Here is a 16,865-nt window from a genome sequence, read left to right on the forward strand (position 1 = left end):
TGACCAGCCACCCCATGCCTGGGAGTCAGGAACTGACCACACATATCTCAGGCTTGGAGCAGAAAAGTGCCTCTGCCCATATCAGAAGTGCACTCTCCTCTTTGGTAAGCAGCCTAGGGTTTTCTATGTGCCCACCACTGCAGTTAGGGCCTCCCATGCCTTTAAACAGCCAGTTGCCCATTCAGCTGCTGAAACCTTTCCGCAACTACCATCTCTTTACTCGGAGAAGCTGGACCTGTCAGACTGATGCCTCTCAGGCAGTTGTGTAGGGCATAGGAGAATTTTAGAGGTGTCATCTGGGAGCAACCATCGTCAGCCACCAGACCACTGTTCGAGGGCTCAGAGCTTGCCACTCAGAAAGTGGCACAATTTCAGGGCAACACGAACCCCATGATCTTCCCCATGCCTGTTGAAGGATTCACCAGTGTGGTGTAGTGGTTAAGTGCGGTAAACTCGTAATCTGGTGAACCGGGTTCGCTTCCCCGCTCCTCCACATGCAGCTGCTGGGTGACCTTGGGCCAGTCACACTTCTCTGAAGTCTCTCAGCCCCACTCACCTCACAGAGTGTTTGTTGTGGGGGAGGAAGGGAAAGGAGAATGTTAGCCGCTTTGAGACTCCTTCGGGTAGTGATAAAGCGGGATATCAAATCCAAACTCCTCTTCTTCTTCTTGCATTGCACCTAAATGGTTCTGAGGACCGGCTGATTTTTGCCAGGGGAGGGGAGTATTTCTCCACCCCCATCTATGAAGCAAGTGTGTAACACTGAAAACAACAACCCACAGAAAGCCCGGTTGCAGAATGACCCACGACGAGGGCTGGGGTGGTGGGGCTGCTGCTCCCCTCTATGAGGCTGTTGCAAATCCAGATTTCTTCACCAACTCCATAGTGGTGCCTGATTTTCAATGGTCTCTCTCCCCCACCCCTGGATTTCGGAAATCAATTAGCACTGTCACTGAGGATGATTTATAATCTGCACGCCTTGGGCTCTGCTTTGATTCACCTTATTAGGCTTACAGCTGCTGTCTCTGAGCAGCTCTTGGCAACCAGCATGGAGGGAGAGGTGAAGTGCTTTGGGGAAGGACAGAGAGAGAAAGAGACGGGTCTCTGGGGAGAGTGTTCCCTGTTGTGTCCTCCACAAATGTGATCTGCCCTCCAAGGAAGTGGAGAGTCTGAGTCCCTGGAGGAGGAAAGCTTAGAAGAGATTTCTCCCTCTCTCTCAACTTCCTGACCATCAGGGCACCCTGATGCATCCGTAGTTCTCTTGTGTAGGGACAGAAGAGAACTTTGACTCAGTTTCCATTTAAAAAGCAGACTCACCTAATTCGTACTTTGCAAAACAAGTTGTGAACAGAAACGCAGCCATCCTTTGAAATTTGCACTTCTCCAAATTTTGCAAGCCAGCTTTCCGGCCAAGTCAAGTGTACAAAAAAGGCATACACTTGATTCAAACTGATTTGTTGTATTTCATTCAAATGAATCTCAAAGCAGCTTACAAACAGTAACAACAATAACAATAACAAAACATACTGGAACATCACAATTACAACATAAATCGTATGAAATGGTTAGCAAATCATCAATAAAGCAATATGCTTGAGTAAATTATGCATAGGGATGCATATAATAGGGAAAACAACATACAAAAAATGTACTGTATTGGGGGAAATCACTCTGCAAAAATGTGTACATTAAGCAAAACTGCATACAAAACATGCTCGTTAGGAGAAATTTACACTAAAACGCTGGTGAATTTTCATGAGGACTTAAAAAAAAAAAAGCAGAATGATTTGGAAATGCGAAGATCTGAATCTAAGACTGGAGAAACTGAGAGACACCAAAATGGACAGATTCAATTATCCCTTGAAATTTGCACCTCTCTGAATTTTGCAGTGCTGTTCTGCAGTGTATACAATAATCCATATGCTATATTACAGTGAAAACAGCACACACAAAAACATATTATATATGGGGAAATTGCTTCCCGAAAATGTGTGCAGTGGGGAAAATTCATACTAAAATTCACACTGATCAATTTACACGAGGCCTTGTGCAAGCCCCGGTGGAATGTGGGTGAGCTGGGCTAGCAGATTCCCAGATGCTGCCCAAGAGCTCCAGGGTATTCCAGTGGAACTTGCCCAGAGGAGAGCAGCCCTCTGGATCAATGAGGGCGCTGATGGTGTCTGTGTCCAATATCCTAACAGCGTTGAGAACATATGACTGTAAGAAGTGCCCAGCTCCTGGGTCAGGCCGACAGGGGCCACCTAGCCTAGCATCCTGGTCTCACTGTGGCCGGCCAATGCAGACCCTGGGCCCAACAGCAGCAACTCTCTCTGCTTGGGTTTCCCTAGCAGCAATGCACGGGGAGAAGGAGCCCCCTTGCTTTAAATAGTAGAGAGCAGCACTCAACAGAACGGTCCAGGAGCCTGCCTGTCTCCTCCAGGTGGGGGCCACCCAAGAGTTTGGCCACGAAGGAAACGGGGAAGCAGAGGTTGAGAAGTGGAGGGTTGTTGGAGAGCTCTGGAGCAGCGGTCTGTTGATGTTGTGCTGCCCAGCGCTGGAGCCTGCTCAGAGGATGCTCACTTCAGGAAGATGCGGGTTTTCTTGTCCCCAATCAGGGTCCTGCAGGAACAAAAGGATGAACCACTTAGAATCAGTACTTTGGGGGGAGGGCATTCCTAGGCTCCGTTTATAGCCGCTGGAGAGGATGGGTGACTCTAAACATAAGAATCTAAGAACAGGCTGCTGGGTCAGGTCAGTGGCTCAATGTCGTGGGCTGGCTGGATGTAGAGGAGCGGTGGGAGGGACTGGTTAGGCAACCCCCAGGGGAGGAAGGCTCAGAACCAGGGGGTTGGTGGTGGGATGACGATGAATGGACAAAGGGAGAAGAGGTAGCAGACTGAGAGGAGGAGATGTCAGAAACAGAAGAGGCAATGGTTTAGTGAGCGGGAAGAGTCTGTGGCAGAGAGCAGTCCAAAATGAGAAGCAGGAGTGGAGGCCTCAAGAGATAGAGATGAGGCAGACTGCTGAAGAAGCCAGGGAATCTCCCCCTCCAAAGGGGGCCCATCTAGTCCAGCCTCTTGTTCTCACAGTGGCCAACCAGATACCTAAGGGAAACCAGCAAGCAGGATTTGAACACAGAGCACCCTCCCGTCGTGTGGTTTCCAGCAATTGACATTCAGAAGCATTGCTTTGGCTTTGCTTCAGGGGCCTGATGGGAGTTGCAGTTCAGCAACAGTTTCAACTTCTAAATGCCTACTGAAAACTTTTCTATTCTATCAGACATTGGCAGGCAGCTAAGAATACATATTTCCATAACAGCTAGCTAATTTTCCCATTTTTACTTTTTATATTATATTTCTTGTCTGGTTTTATGTTGAATTGTAGAATGGCAAACTGCCATTCTTTTTGGTTTGGTTTTTTTTTTTTTTAACAAAAATCAGAGCATTTCATAAGTATGTTTATAAATTTAATAAAATAAATCTGAAGGGCACCAGGTTGGGAATGACTGGGCTACACTATGATTGTAGAATGGAGCTCAGCAGTCCAGTGTGGCGCAATCTCTGGTGAAGTTGGGAGCATGACGTAGCCCCCAAAGAGTAGCTGGTGACATTGATTCAGAGGCCCCAAGCTCTGTGAGATAGAGCCAGTGCGGTATAATCAGAACAGGGTGGGAGACCAGGGACTCAGCTACATTAGTCAAAAAACGCTTTGAATGCATTACAAACATGCAACACCAGATGGCACCAGAGAGCAAACAATTTTTTTTCTATGCGATTTTTACCTAGATTTTTTTTTTTGTTACAACAATTTAATTTCTGACTTATTTATAGAATATTTTTTCCTGTGTGTAGATCCAACCCAGGGTTCAAATCCCCACTCTGGCATGAAACTCACTGGGTGTAACCTTGGGCCAGTCACCGCCCCTCAGCCTAGCCTACCTCACAGGGTTGTTGTGAGGATTAAATGAGGAGGGGGAGAACCATGAGCTCCTTGGGGGGGGGAAGGTGGGATATAAATGCTATTATTATTATTATTATCATTATTATTAAAGACTTGCACTCCTATCTCAACACAACAAGAACTTTCCATCCACTCACATTACCACCTCCCCCCTCACTTTGGGAAGTGGAAACACACACACACACCCATCTACCTACCTTATCAATGCACCAACAAGGAGTCCGGCCACCATAGGGCCGACCCAGTACACCCAGTGGTAGTCCCAGTAGTTGGCGACCAGTGCAGGACCAAACGCTCTGGCTGGGTTCATGCAGCCTCCTGAAACACCTCCCCTGCATGGCGGGAAAAGAAAAGGAGCAGCCGTGTATCAAAGGTCAATGCTGAGCAAACATCCCATAATATATCCCAAAGCCTCCATGAAAGCAGAGCTGCCGTTTCCCAAGAGGGGGGCACATTTCAGAGCCGGGTGTGAGAGCTCCTTACCATTTGCTGACAACCGTATGTGACGGGGAAGCCGCAGGATTTTATCCCTACACCCATCTGTCGGCGACAGATCAATCCTTGTGTCTGAAGCCCTTCTCAGTGTTTAAGCAAAAGCCTCATCTCTCACTAAAGAGGGGGAGCAGGGCTGGTGGCTGAATAACCTTTTTTGCCTTGATAACTGTCCGTTCTGGTTAGCGGATGCAAGCAAGGCAAGGAGACCCAACAGGCAATCTGCTGCTGGCTGTCAGGATTTGCATGAAGGACACTGGCACTGAGTGTGTGGTGTCAGCACTGAGGCTGGCTTGAGAACATAAAAGTGCGTAAGGAGCCCTGCTGGATCAGGCCAAAACAGTCCTGTCTTGTCCAGCCTCCTGCTTTCACAGTGGCCAAATACTCCTAAGAACCTCAGAATCAAGGTAGACTGCCTCTGGACCTGGGGGTTCCATAAGAAGAGCCTGGCTGCTGGATCAAACCGGGGGAGGCATCCCATTCTTACAGTGGCCAAGCAGATGCCCCAATGGAAAGCCCATAAGCAAGGCCAGAGTGCAAGTCCCAGCAGCTAGGACTGAGCAGAATCCTGCCTCTGACAGTGGAGGGAGAACACAGCCCTTGCTGATAGCTTTCCGCATTATCAGCCAGGAACAGATCCAACCCTAAGTGTCTTTGCAAGGAATGTGAGCAATGAAATGCAGGTTGAGGAAACCATGAGCTGAATCTATCCAAACACACCTCACAGCTCATTCTCAAGCCAGTATTTTGGTGATGAATCAATCTGATGCTTTTTTATAAAAACAAATGCATTTTGGTATGTTCTTTTGAGAGGAGAATTGCACCTCAAAATTCAGAGTATTGTGAAATCCGAAGGAAAATTACCGTATTTTTTGCACCATAACACTCACTTTTTTCCTCCTAGAAAGTAAGGGGAAATGTCTGTGTGTGTTATGGAGGGAATGCCTACGGGTGGCGGGGGGGATCTGCTGCAGTCGTGAGCAGAGGATCCATGGTTCCCCTTCCTTCCCTCCTCCGTGGCTCGCTTTGAAACAGCAAAGCAGGAGAAGAGCAGCTGAGTGGGGAGGAGAGAGGGACAGAGAGCCTGCTTCTTTAAAGGAGCAAAGCAGGAGAGGAGAGGAGCCACTTACACGAGTGTAAGCGGCTCCTGTCCGGTTGGTTCCTTTAAAGCAAGCAGGCTCTCTGTCCCTCTCTCCTCCCCACTCCTCTTATAAGAGCCTTCTCCTCTTATATCCCTCTTCTGCATTATTAACAGCATCCTTCTCCACCCACCCCACGCGTGCTCCTTGTCCCTTGAGTGCTTTTCCTTCCCTCCCCACTTAAAACATGGTTACAAAGCACGGATCCACATGGATCCTCAGGATTTTTGCACTGGGTCACCCCAAATTCACCATCAGATCACATAGCATGTCCATGGCTACATCTTGCACCAAAAAAATCACGCACACACTGTTGCCTGGGGCCGCAGTGGTGCAAAAACGTGGTTACAAAGCATGGATCCACATGGATCCTCAGGATTTTTGCATTGGGCTACTCCAAACTCACCGTCAGATCACATGTCTGCGGCCACAGCATGAACCAAAAAAATCATACATCCACTGTTTCATTTAGAATATTTTTTTTCTTGTTTTCCTCCTCTAAAAACTATGTGCGTGTTATGGTCGGGTGCGTGTTATAGAGCGAAAAATATGGTACATTCCAGTCCGTGTCTTGGTCTGGGAGGGGTGAATTACATCAGCTCCCTTTGCAGGAATGCTAGCCAAACTCACCCTGCGAGGATGTCCGCCGTCACGGTGAAGCCGATACAGAAAGGAGCCAGGGGAGTCTTGGTCTTCTCGTTGATGGCCCCCATGCAGACCGTCATGACCAGGAACATGGTCATCACAATCTCACCCACCAGAGCTGCAGGGATTTGGTCATCCGAGGTGACGGAGGTGAACGCTGCTCCTGTGGCATTGTCGTACCTTTCCCAGACGGTCATCACCTGCAACAGATTTAGAGGTTTCCAAATTTAATTTCAGATGCACAAGGGATACAAAAGTAGGTGTGGACATATTGGGTCCCCCCCCCACACACACACATTTTAGTCCCATTATGTATGGCATGGACTCCATATCTAAGACCACTTGGTTGTTTTTCATACCCTTCCCACTGGAAGTCCTTTGACAGTGGGGCAAACAACACGAGAAATGAACTACATTTCCAAATCTTCACTGATCCAAATGTTGCAATGCAGTTCTCCATACAACTGATGTTTGCAAAACTTACGTCTGGGAAATCCCGGACATGCCCTCTTTTGGGGGGCCAATATGACCATCTTGGGGAGGGGAATTTTCACATATGAAAGGAAATGTCCAGGATTTGGGGCTTTGATTTTTTAAAATTTTAGTATTGTTTTGGCGGGGCTCAGGCAGCACGGGCTTGGGGCGGGTGTGGGCGCAGGTGCAGGCATAGGCAACTTTGGCTCTGGCTTGGGTGCGGGTGGCTTGGGCTTGGACTTGGGCACAGGCTGCTCTGCATACCAAGGCTACTGCCAGCCCAAGCTGGGGAAACAGGCATGTAGGCGCAGCAGTGGCCCCGTGCACCTGCACCCATGTGCCTCATTCCCCGGCTCAGACTGGCAGCAGCTCAGGCTGTCCTCTTTTTTACTCTTCAAGATATGGCAACCCTACAAAACTGCACACCTTAGGGGAAAGTATGCATAGAAGCTAATACACTGGTGAAAAGAACATACAAAAGCATGCATTATACTACTTGCAAAAATGTGTGTCAAAACTGCATTGAAAATGTGTTTATTAGGAGAAATTTGCAAGCAATTGCTGATGGATTTTCATGACCATTTTTCTTAAAAAAGAAAAAGAAATCCACAAATTGCTGCAGAAATCTGGAAAACGGAACTTCAGACTGGGAAAATGAGAAAGTGGGAGAAGGAAAACCGAAGGGTCCTTCCATCCTTAGCTGTGAGTCCTAAGCACACACCGCCCCAGCTCCTGCTGCATTAACAGATATCATAATTGATGTTCTTTGGGCATTTTTCAGCGGGGCATGCTTGGGAGAATGACAGAGACCTGCCATCTGCTGCTGCCTCTGATTATGGCAATGTCATGCCATTCCAAGAAGCAAACCTTCACACACACCCATTGACAGATGCTGTCTTTCCCCCTCCCCTGTCCAGCCCCATCGCCGATCATACCCTGGCCAGCCCGGCTCCGATGAGCCCACCACACAACTGGGAGATCCAGTAAGGAATGACCATCACCATGTTCAGCCCACCCACGAGCCAGGCCCCGAGGGAGACCGCAGGGTTATAATGGCCACCACTGTAGGGGAAGAGGAGAGAGAGCATTGTTAGAGGGCTTCTGGGAAAGAATAGTGTACTCCATGGGTAGGCAAATTAAGGTCCGGGGGGTTGGATCCGGCCCAATCACCTTCTCAATCCGGCCCGCGGACGGTCCAGGAATCAGCGTGTTTTTACATGAGTAGAATGTGTCCTTTTATTTAAAATGCATCTCTGGGTTATTTGTGGGGCATAGGAATTCATTCATATATATTTTTCAAAATATAGTCCAGCCCCCCCCCCCCCAAGGTCTGAGGGACAGTGGACCGGCCCCCTGCTGAAAAAGTTTACTGCCCCTGGTCTACTCTATCCTACTGCACAGACAGATGCACAAATATAGGAGAGGGTGGATGCCTGGCTTGACAGCAGTCCATGTGAAAAAGACCTAAGGGTCTTAGTAGACAAAAAGCTTACCAGTTTGCTGCAGCAGCAAACAAATCTCATGCTGTGCTCAAAGATATTTAGTGTCCAGATCAAGGGAAGTAATAGTACCACTCTATTCTGACTTGGTCAGACCCCATTTGAAATCCACTGCATCTAGCTCTGGGCACCACAGTTTAAGAAGGATATTCACAGGCTGGAATGTGCGCTGAGAAGGGCCCAATGGACCACCCCCCCCCCCAACTTTGCTGCTCCTCTGAGATCACAGCGCACTCTGCACATAACGTTATCATCACCAGCAGTTACTTCTGATAGGACATGAACAGTTTATAACCTGAGCTTTCACCTCCCCTGTTGTGAGGCCCAAGAATCACTTCTGCACTAAGTCCCTTCTGCACTGATGTTACCGAAAAGCAGATAAAGAGGGAGGGAAAAACAGATCATAAACTACAGGTGACTAGGGTTTAGGGTTGCCATATTTCAAAAAGTAAAAGCTTGGGGGGGGGGCTGAAAATGATTGAGCTTTTTTTAAGACAAACCCCAAAGTTATTGAGCGGGTTTCCCCCCCCCCCCAAAATGCCAAAAAAGTGATTTATTTATTTTTATTGACTTGCCTAAGATCCAGGACAAAATGCCACCTTTTGAAAATTCCCCCCAGATGTCAATTCTGCCTTTGAAATCCTGGTCATGTCCGGGAAAATCCGGACATATGGCAGCCCTACATCCTGATTTAAAGGGACTTGTTTACTCCATTAATCAAGGAGAACAAAGTTTTAAGGGCAAATGTCCCTTGCGTCAAGAGGCAAAAAGATTAACCCTTTTTGGACCAGTCACCCTACTGCCATTCCAGCTGGGGAGCTGGAGTTCGAATTGGAGACATTTGGAATATGACTGTCCCCATCCCAGAATGCAGCCTCACCTCAATCAGATTCAGAGGTGACCACAGACCCTTCCAAATTAGCTCCTGGCCTCCTATTGGGATTCATCGGTACCCAACCATCTCAAGGTTGCCTCATAGGCAACACTTCCTCTCCTCTCTGCTTAAGACCTTGGAGGCAGGGTTGAGCATCTTCTTCTTTTAAAAAAAGGATGTCTCTGAGCACATTCTGGACCCTAAGGATATGCTTTCAGTGTCGGAACTGTATTGAGTTCACAGAGCTTTCACACAAAAGTCCACTCTCCCTCTCACTTTCTTCATTTTAGCTGTCTCATTCAGGTAGGGAGAAATTTATTTTGTTGCTGCTGCTGTTCAGTGATGGCTTTCTATGTTCCTGTGTTCATGATGGATCTACTGAGAATCACCCAGAGATATGCCAGGAGATCCCGATTGGACGTCTACCCCCGCTTTCCTTCCATCCCACTGCCAGAAGCTGCTTGCTGAAGGACGGCTTCCCACATCAGGGTCTACAACCCCCTGAGAGATCTCTCTTGGCCCCTTTCAGTTAAACTTCGCCTGGCAGGGGGAAAGGAGGAGTGCCATTCCTGCTGCCATCTCAGGACATAGAAGTAAGAACAGAACTGTCCTCTCACTGGCAGGCTCAGGTTTCCACAGGGGCCAGACATTCAGCTCAGCTCACATTTAAGGGTGAAGCCACCTAATTCTCACTTTGTGAAACATTATATGAACAGAAGCACAGCGACTCTTCAAAATTTTTACCCTTCTCTGGATTTTGCAATGCATTTCTCCAGCCTAACAATGTGTGTTCAGAAATGCACGACTGAAAGTGACATGAAAAATGCATTATATGACAGGAAATCACTTTTCCATTAGGCAAAATTGCAGGCAAATATGTGCATATTCGAATAGATTTGCCCTAAAATGCTGATGAATTGTCATGAGGTTTCCTTTTTAAATTGCAAACTGATAAGGAAATGTGGAGAACTGACGTTAAGATTGGAAAAAGAAGAAACAGAAATTGACACATCCATCCATCCCTCCTTTCTCTCCCCACCCCACCCCAAAAAAGGTCTGGCTGGAGAGGCCTAAGCCTTGCAAAAACTCCCAGAAGCCTTTGCAGGAACAGCCACCTTCCCTGGGAGCTGAGAGAACCCAAGAGTCCTGTTCCTGCCCCTCTCCCCCTGCTGCAAGTCCACCTTCCCTCTTTCCTTCACCTGATGTTCCCCAAAACCGCAATGGTGAGCCCCAAGGCCAGTCCGTGTGCCAACGCCGGCTGCAGCCTCCCGGTGCCATCCGTGTTCTCGATGACCGATGCACAGCCAATGAAGATGAAGAAGGCCGACCCCACCAGCTCTCCGATGCAAGGCTGGACGTACTGCTCAAACCAGTGGGGCTGCGGGGGGCTGCTTTTGCCATCCAGCTCCAGCTCCTTGACAGACATCCGGCCAAATTCCACGTCTGTCATGCCTGGGCAAATCTGGAAGACAAGAGCCAGGCTTTGGTGACCAGCCAGCACCTGGTGAGCCCTCCCAGGTCAGCTGAACGGAGGTTGACCCTGGTGTGTGACACAATGAAGACTTAAATCCAAATGCCACTGTATGTGCCGTTCCCATGGGGCGCTCTGTTCTGGACTCGGGGCAAGGACTTGGCAAGGCTGCATCCCCATTGTTCCCTCTCTGGCTCCCACCACACAGGAGAGCTGGCCTTCTGCAAGGGAGAGGGAAACTTAGTCACCCTCCTCTTAATAATAGGGCACAACAATTGCCTCAATTGATAAGGCCAAGGTCCATCTGGCCCTGCATTCCGTTTCTGCAGAGCAGCCAAGCCAGAGTTTCGAGAAATGAGCGAGAGGAGTTGCTTTCTATCATGTCAGCCCCTTGATTCACTGAGCTCAGGATTGTCTGCATTGATAGGAAGATACGGGGGTTTCAGGCAGGGGACATTCCTACCTGGAGATGCCATTAAGGTAAAGGGACCCCTGACCATTAGGTCCAGTCGTGGCCGACTCTGGGGTTGCGGCGCTCATCTCACTTTATTGGCTGAGGGAGCCAGCGTACAGCTTCCGGGTCATGTGGTCAGCATGACTAAGCCGCTTCTGGCGAACCAGAGCAGCACACGGAAATGCCGTTTACCTTCCCGCCGGAGTGGTACCTATTTATCTACTTGCACTTTGACATGCTTTCGAACTGCTAGGTTGGCAGGAGCAGGGACTGAGCAACAGGAGCTCACCCCATCACGAGGATTCAAACTGCCAACCTTCTGATCGGCAAGTCCTAGGCTCTGTGGTTTAACCCACAGTGCCACCCGCGTCCCAGATGCCATTAGCAGCTATTAAAGCTGAGACCTTCTGCACGCAAAGCAGAGGCTCTGCCTGCTGCAGCTCTTCCCCTAAATGAAAATCAAGATTCCAGTCCTCATGTTTCTGTCTTATACGGAGCCAGACCGCTGCTCCACCTGGCTCAGGATTGTCAACCCTGACTGGCAGCAGCTCTCCAGGGTTTCAGGCAGGGGACAGTCCCAATTCTACTTGGAGGTGCCATCATGGAATGAACTGGAGACCTTCTGCATAAAAAAGCAGGGTCTCTGTCACTGAACTACACTTCCCAAGGCTATCAGATTCACACATGCACATTGAAGCTGTGGAGGAAGAATTAGGGGAGCGCCACTGGTTTGGTCGCACCAGGCACAGAGGCTCAGCAACATTGCAGCTCTGATTTACAATGGCACAAGGCAGTAGGGCGCCAAATTTCAGTGTCCCACAGGGCACCGCTGAAATTTAAGACTGCAAGATCTGCCACTGGCCTCACTTGCTCTCCACGCTTGCCATTGCCAGCAGCTTGTACTCAGAGACATGCTGCCTCCAAAAGAGGGGGCAGAACATTGCCATCATGGCTAGCAGTCACTGATTGCCTTATCTTTCATGGATTTCTCCAATCCCCTTTTAAGGTCGATGGCCATCGCTACATCTTCTGGGAGTGAATTCCTAAGAACATAAGAAGAGCCTGCTGCGTCAAGCGAAAGGCATATCTAGTTCAGCATCTCACTGTCAGGAGGTCCTACACATGAGTAGGAGTCCAGCAGAGACACATGCCCGACTGGGATGTTCTCTCCCTCCTGGCTGGTCGTTCGGGAGATTCAAAATCTTTCTCCAGCCTGAACATCGCAGCGACTGATACCTAAGGGGCATCACACAGGCAGTCAGCGTTCAGACTCAGTAGCACAGCAATTTGGCTAAACTAACGTTCTTAACCTGAAACTGTTCTTAACCTGAGGTACCACTTTAACTAATGGGGCCTCCCGCTGCTGATGCACTGTCGCCACGCGATTTCTGTTCTCATCCTGAAGCAAAGTTCTTAACCCAAGGTACTATTTCTGGGTTAGCAGAGTCCATAGCTGTCAACTTTTCCCTTTTCTTGTGAGGAATCCTATTCGGAATAAGGGAATTTCCCTTTAAAAAAGGGAAACGTTGACAGCTATGGCGGAGTCTGTAACCTGAAGCGTCTGTAATCTGAAGCGTCTGTAACCCAAGGTACCACTGTATTTACATACACACACTTGGAGCATCATTCCACACTTAGGTACTATTTGCTGTGATGTTTGGTCTGGAGAAAGATTTTGAATCTCCCAAACAAGCGACCAGGAGGGAGAGAACATGCCAGTCGGGCATGTGTCTCTACCGGACTCCTACTCATGTGTAGGACCTCCTTACACTCACGGTGGCTGACCAGATGCCCCAAAGGGATGCCCACAGGCAGGATCTGAGCACAAGAGCAGCTCTCTGCCACTGTGGCTCCCAGCAACTGGCATTTGGAAGCATTGCCGCCTCCAACGGTGGTGGCAGAGCATTACCATTGCAGCTGGTAGCCATTGATAGCCCTCTCCACAAATTTGTCTGATCCTCTTTTAAAGCCATCCAAGTTGGTGGCCATCCCTGTCTCCTGTGGGAGGGAGTTCCACAGTTTAACTGTGCACTAAGGTGTGACAAAGGTAAAGGGACCCCTGACAATTAGGTCCAGTTATGACCGACTCTGGGGTTGCGACGCTCATCTCGCTTTATTGGCCAAGGGAGCTGGCGTACAGCTTCTGGGTCATGTGGCCAGCATGACTAAGCCACTTCTGACAAACCAGAGTAGCGCACGGAAACGCCATTTACCTTCCCGCCGGAGCGGTACCTATTTATCTACTTGCACTTTGACATGCTTTCGAACTGCTAGGTAGGCAGGAGCAGGGACCGAGCAATGGGAGCTCATCCCTTCACGGGGATTCGAACCGCCGACCTTCTGATCGACAAGTCCTAGGCTACAGTGGTACCTCGGGTTACAGGTGCTTCAGGTTACAGACACTTCAGGTTACAGACGCTTCAGGTTACAGACTCCGCCAACCCAGAAATAGTACCTCAAGTTAAGAACTTTGCTTCAGGATGAGAACAGAAATTGTGCAGCAGCGGCGCAGCGGCAGCGGGAGGCCCCATTAGCTAAAGTTACCACTCAGGTTGGGATGCGGGTGCCGCTGTGGGTTAAAGCCTCAGTGCCTAGGACTTGCCGATCGAAAGGTCGGCGGTTCGAATCCCCGCGGCGGGGTGCGCTCCTGTCGTTCGGTCCCAGCGCCTGCCAACCTAGCAGTTTGAAAGCACCCCTGGGTGCAAGTAGATAAATAGGGACCGCTTACCAGCGGGAAGGTAAACGGCGTTCCGTGTGCTGCGCTGGCTCGCCAGATGCAGCTTGTCACGCTGGCCACGTGACCCGGAAGTGTCTGCGGACAGCGCTGGCCCCCGGCCTATAGAGTGAGATGGGCGCACAACCCTAGAGTCTGTCAAGACTGGCCCGTATGGGCAGGGGTACCTTTACCTTTACCTTTACCACTCAGGTTAAGAATAGTTTCAGGCTAAGATTAAGTTCTTAACCTGAGGTACCCCTGTAAATGAACAAGGGGGAGAGAGAGAGACTTCCTATACTCTCCAGCAAGCCCTCTCTAACATTTTCCACCCATTCCCAAGGCAAAAGGTTTGGAGAGGGAATTCCTTCCCCATCCATCCACTGTTGCTCACTTACCAGCTCCAACTATTCCAGCTGTCTGCTCCTGAAAGAGAGAACAGAGATGCCTGCTTAACCACCAGCAAGTCCTTTCTGCAGAATGGTTCTGTTTCCTCAGCGCCGAATGCTTTACTATCCCCGTAAAATATTGGCACACTCCCTGCTTGACCTGTGGTATAAAAGAAGTGTTTAAAAAAAAAAAAGGTGTGGGTGGGGGGAGTGGAAGGGATTTGTGCAGTTAAAAAAAATGCAGTAAAAGTCATTGAGTGTGTTTCAGCTGACAGAGAAATAACAGCTATTTATCTGGGTGGTTCTATGGTTCAAGGATTTGTTTTGCGGGCCTGAGCCAAGTCTGGTTGCCTGCCTGGACTGAAGTGCAGAGTGCAAAACCCGTGGCGCCACAAGGGGGAAGGGGAGGGGAGGGAACAGGTCCTCCTCAGAGCATAGGAACTTTCCCTGCAGTTGCGGTCTCTCTGCACGTGTGGAGGAGAGAGTGCTCCTGTGCACGTGCAGAGTGTCATCACCGGTGCCTTTCGTCAACAACTAGGAAAGCCTCACCCAGGCCACCTACCAGGAACTACCAGGTGATGCCCTAGAGCCCGTTCACACTGTCGCGTAATGTGAAGAGAATTACTAAGGAACAGTGCCCCTGAGCATGTACAGAGGGTCTTTCATGATGCACCATCAGTCAGTCTTTGGGGAAGGAGGACTGGAGGAAGCTGGGCATCTATGGGGTGGAAATTGCCTGTAAAGTTTTGTTTTTTTAAGCCTTTCTGGAAATGTCAGTGTGGTGAGCAGAAATTGCCGTTAGGCATTAGGAACGGAACTGAAAAACAAAACAGTTATGTACAATGTTATGCCATTATTGCTGCCTTGGCTAATCTGGCATCCTCTACACTGTACAGATCTCTATAAGGCAGCCTTTGCCAGACTGGTGCTGGCTAGACCCACCACCTTATAGAGATCTGTACAGTGTGTCAGAATATAGAGGACTGCAAGCAGCTCTGGTCTCAGACAATGGACCTCTTGCCCTCTAGCATGGCTCAGTGGCCTTACTGGAACCATGAAGGTCTCTTTAGTTAATATAATAATACAGTGGTACCTCCAGATGCGAACGGGATCTGAGCCCCGTTCACATCCTGAAGCGAACGCAACCTGCGTCTGCATGTCTGCGCGTGCACAGGTCATGATTCACCGCTTCCGCACATGCGTGTGACGTCATTTTGAGCGTCTACGCATGTGCGATCGGCGAAATCCGGAAGTAACGCATTCCGTTACTTCTCGGTCGCTTTGGAGCGTAACATGAAAATGCTCAACCTGCAGCATATTTAACCCGAGGTATGACTGTAATTTATTATTTATACCCCGCCCATCTGGCTGGGTTTCCCCAGCCACTCTGGGCGGCTTCCAACAAAATATTAAAATACAGTGGTCTGTTAAACATTAAAAGCTTCCCTAAACAGGGCTGCCTTCAGATGTCTTCTAAAAGTCTGGCAGTTGTTCGTATCTTTGACATCTGGTGGGAGGGTGTTCCACAGGGTGGGTGCCAATACCGAGAAGGCCCTCTGCCTGGTTCCCTGTAACTTAGCTTCTCGCAGTGAGGGAACCGCCAGAAGGCCCTCAGCGCTGGACCTCAGTGTACGGGCAGAATGATGGGGGTGGAGATGCTCCTTCAGGTATACTGGACCGAGGCCATTTAGGGCTTTAAAGGTCAGCACCAACACTTTGAATTGTGCTCAGAAACGTACTGGGAGCCAATGTAGATCTTTCAAGACCGGTGTTATGTGGTCTTGGCGGCCGCTCCCAATCACCAGTCTAGCTGCCACATTCTGGATTAGCTGTAGTTTCCGGGTCACCTTCAAAGGTAGCCCCACTACTTTTCGTAAATGCAGTCCTACAGCTTAAAGGTGATAAAAGACTTAAATGCCTCAGAAAATAATAAAAAGTACCTTAACAGTATGTGCAGAGGGACTGAGTTAACCTGGATGGAGAGATGTATGATGAAATCCCTTGTCTTTGGCACAGCTAGAATAAAGGCCACTGCAGAAAGGTAATGGTCTCATCCATTGGCCCACCCAACTTTTGACTCTGGGCCTGGCCACCACTGGAATGTGGCCCTCCACTCATTTCCCTGGAAAGGAATGTGGCCCTTTGGCTGAGAAAAGGTTCCCTTATGCCCGCCCTAGGACGTCTCAGCCAACTGATCTTTTATTTGTTTTGTTTAATCAGAAAGGCATGGATTGCAAAAGCACCATGAATATTATCAGGCTTCAAAGACACAGAGATCAAAGCACGTAGCTCCTAAGATATGGAAATAACCCAGCATCCAATTACAAAAGTGTGGAGATTCTAGTACTCAATTAAATCAGTGTATTCTCATTATGAAACACATCATTTGCTTTTGTTTATGTAATAAATTTCTATCCCACACCTTCAACAGCTACAATCCCCAGGGTGGCAAGCAGTTTAAAAAATACAAAAAAATAAAATCTAAAAACATGTTATAATTAATTACAATAAAAATATCATCCTACGAACGGCAGAAAGCAAATCACAGCAGCTGTCGTAAATGCAGTCCTACAGCTTAAAGGTGATAAAAGACTTAAATGCCTCAGAAAATAATAAAAAGTACCTAAACGGTATGTGCAGAGGGATCGAGTGAACATCCATGGCAAGGGTACCGCAAAGAGATAATTTGGGAAGGGTGAATCTGCCCATTTTAGTTTCTCCCAGTTTCTCAAATTCAGTTTTGCACATTTCGCAG

General features: G+C 48.8%; 2 protein-coding genes across 2 annotated transcripts in view; both read right to left on the reverse strand.

The window, feature by feature from the left end:
* The window catches only part of SLC5A11 (solute carrier family 5 member 11), a 342,594-nt gene that overhangs the window by 199,082 nt on the left and 126,647 nt on the right, over positions 1-16,865 (reverse strand). The window lies entirely within an intron of this gene.
* On the reverse strand, positions 1,444-14,277 carry AQP8 (aquaporin 8). Its single transcript, XM_028706634.2, has 6 exons — positions 14,120-14,277; positions 10,283-10,545; positions 7,646-7,772; positions 6,222-6,436; positions 4,158-4,292; positions 1,444-2,619 (listed from the first exon to the last, which is right to left on the reverse strand). Exons 2-6 carry the CDS (start codon positions 10,531-10,533, stop codon positions 2,577-2,579), a joined length of 771 nt encoding a protein of 256 aa, XP_028562467.1. The 5' UTR covers positions 10,534-10,545; positions 14,120-14,277; the 3' UTR covers positions 1,444-2,576.

The sequence above is a fragment of the Podarcis muralis genome, chromosome 14 (genome assembly GCF_964188315.1).
Source record: "Podarcis muralis chromosome 14, rPodMur119.hap1.1, whole genome shotgun sequence".
In the NCBI taxonomy this organism is placed as follows: Eukaryota; Metazoa; Chordata; class Lepidosauria; order Squamata; family Lacertidae; genus Podarcis; species Podarcis muralis.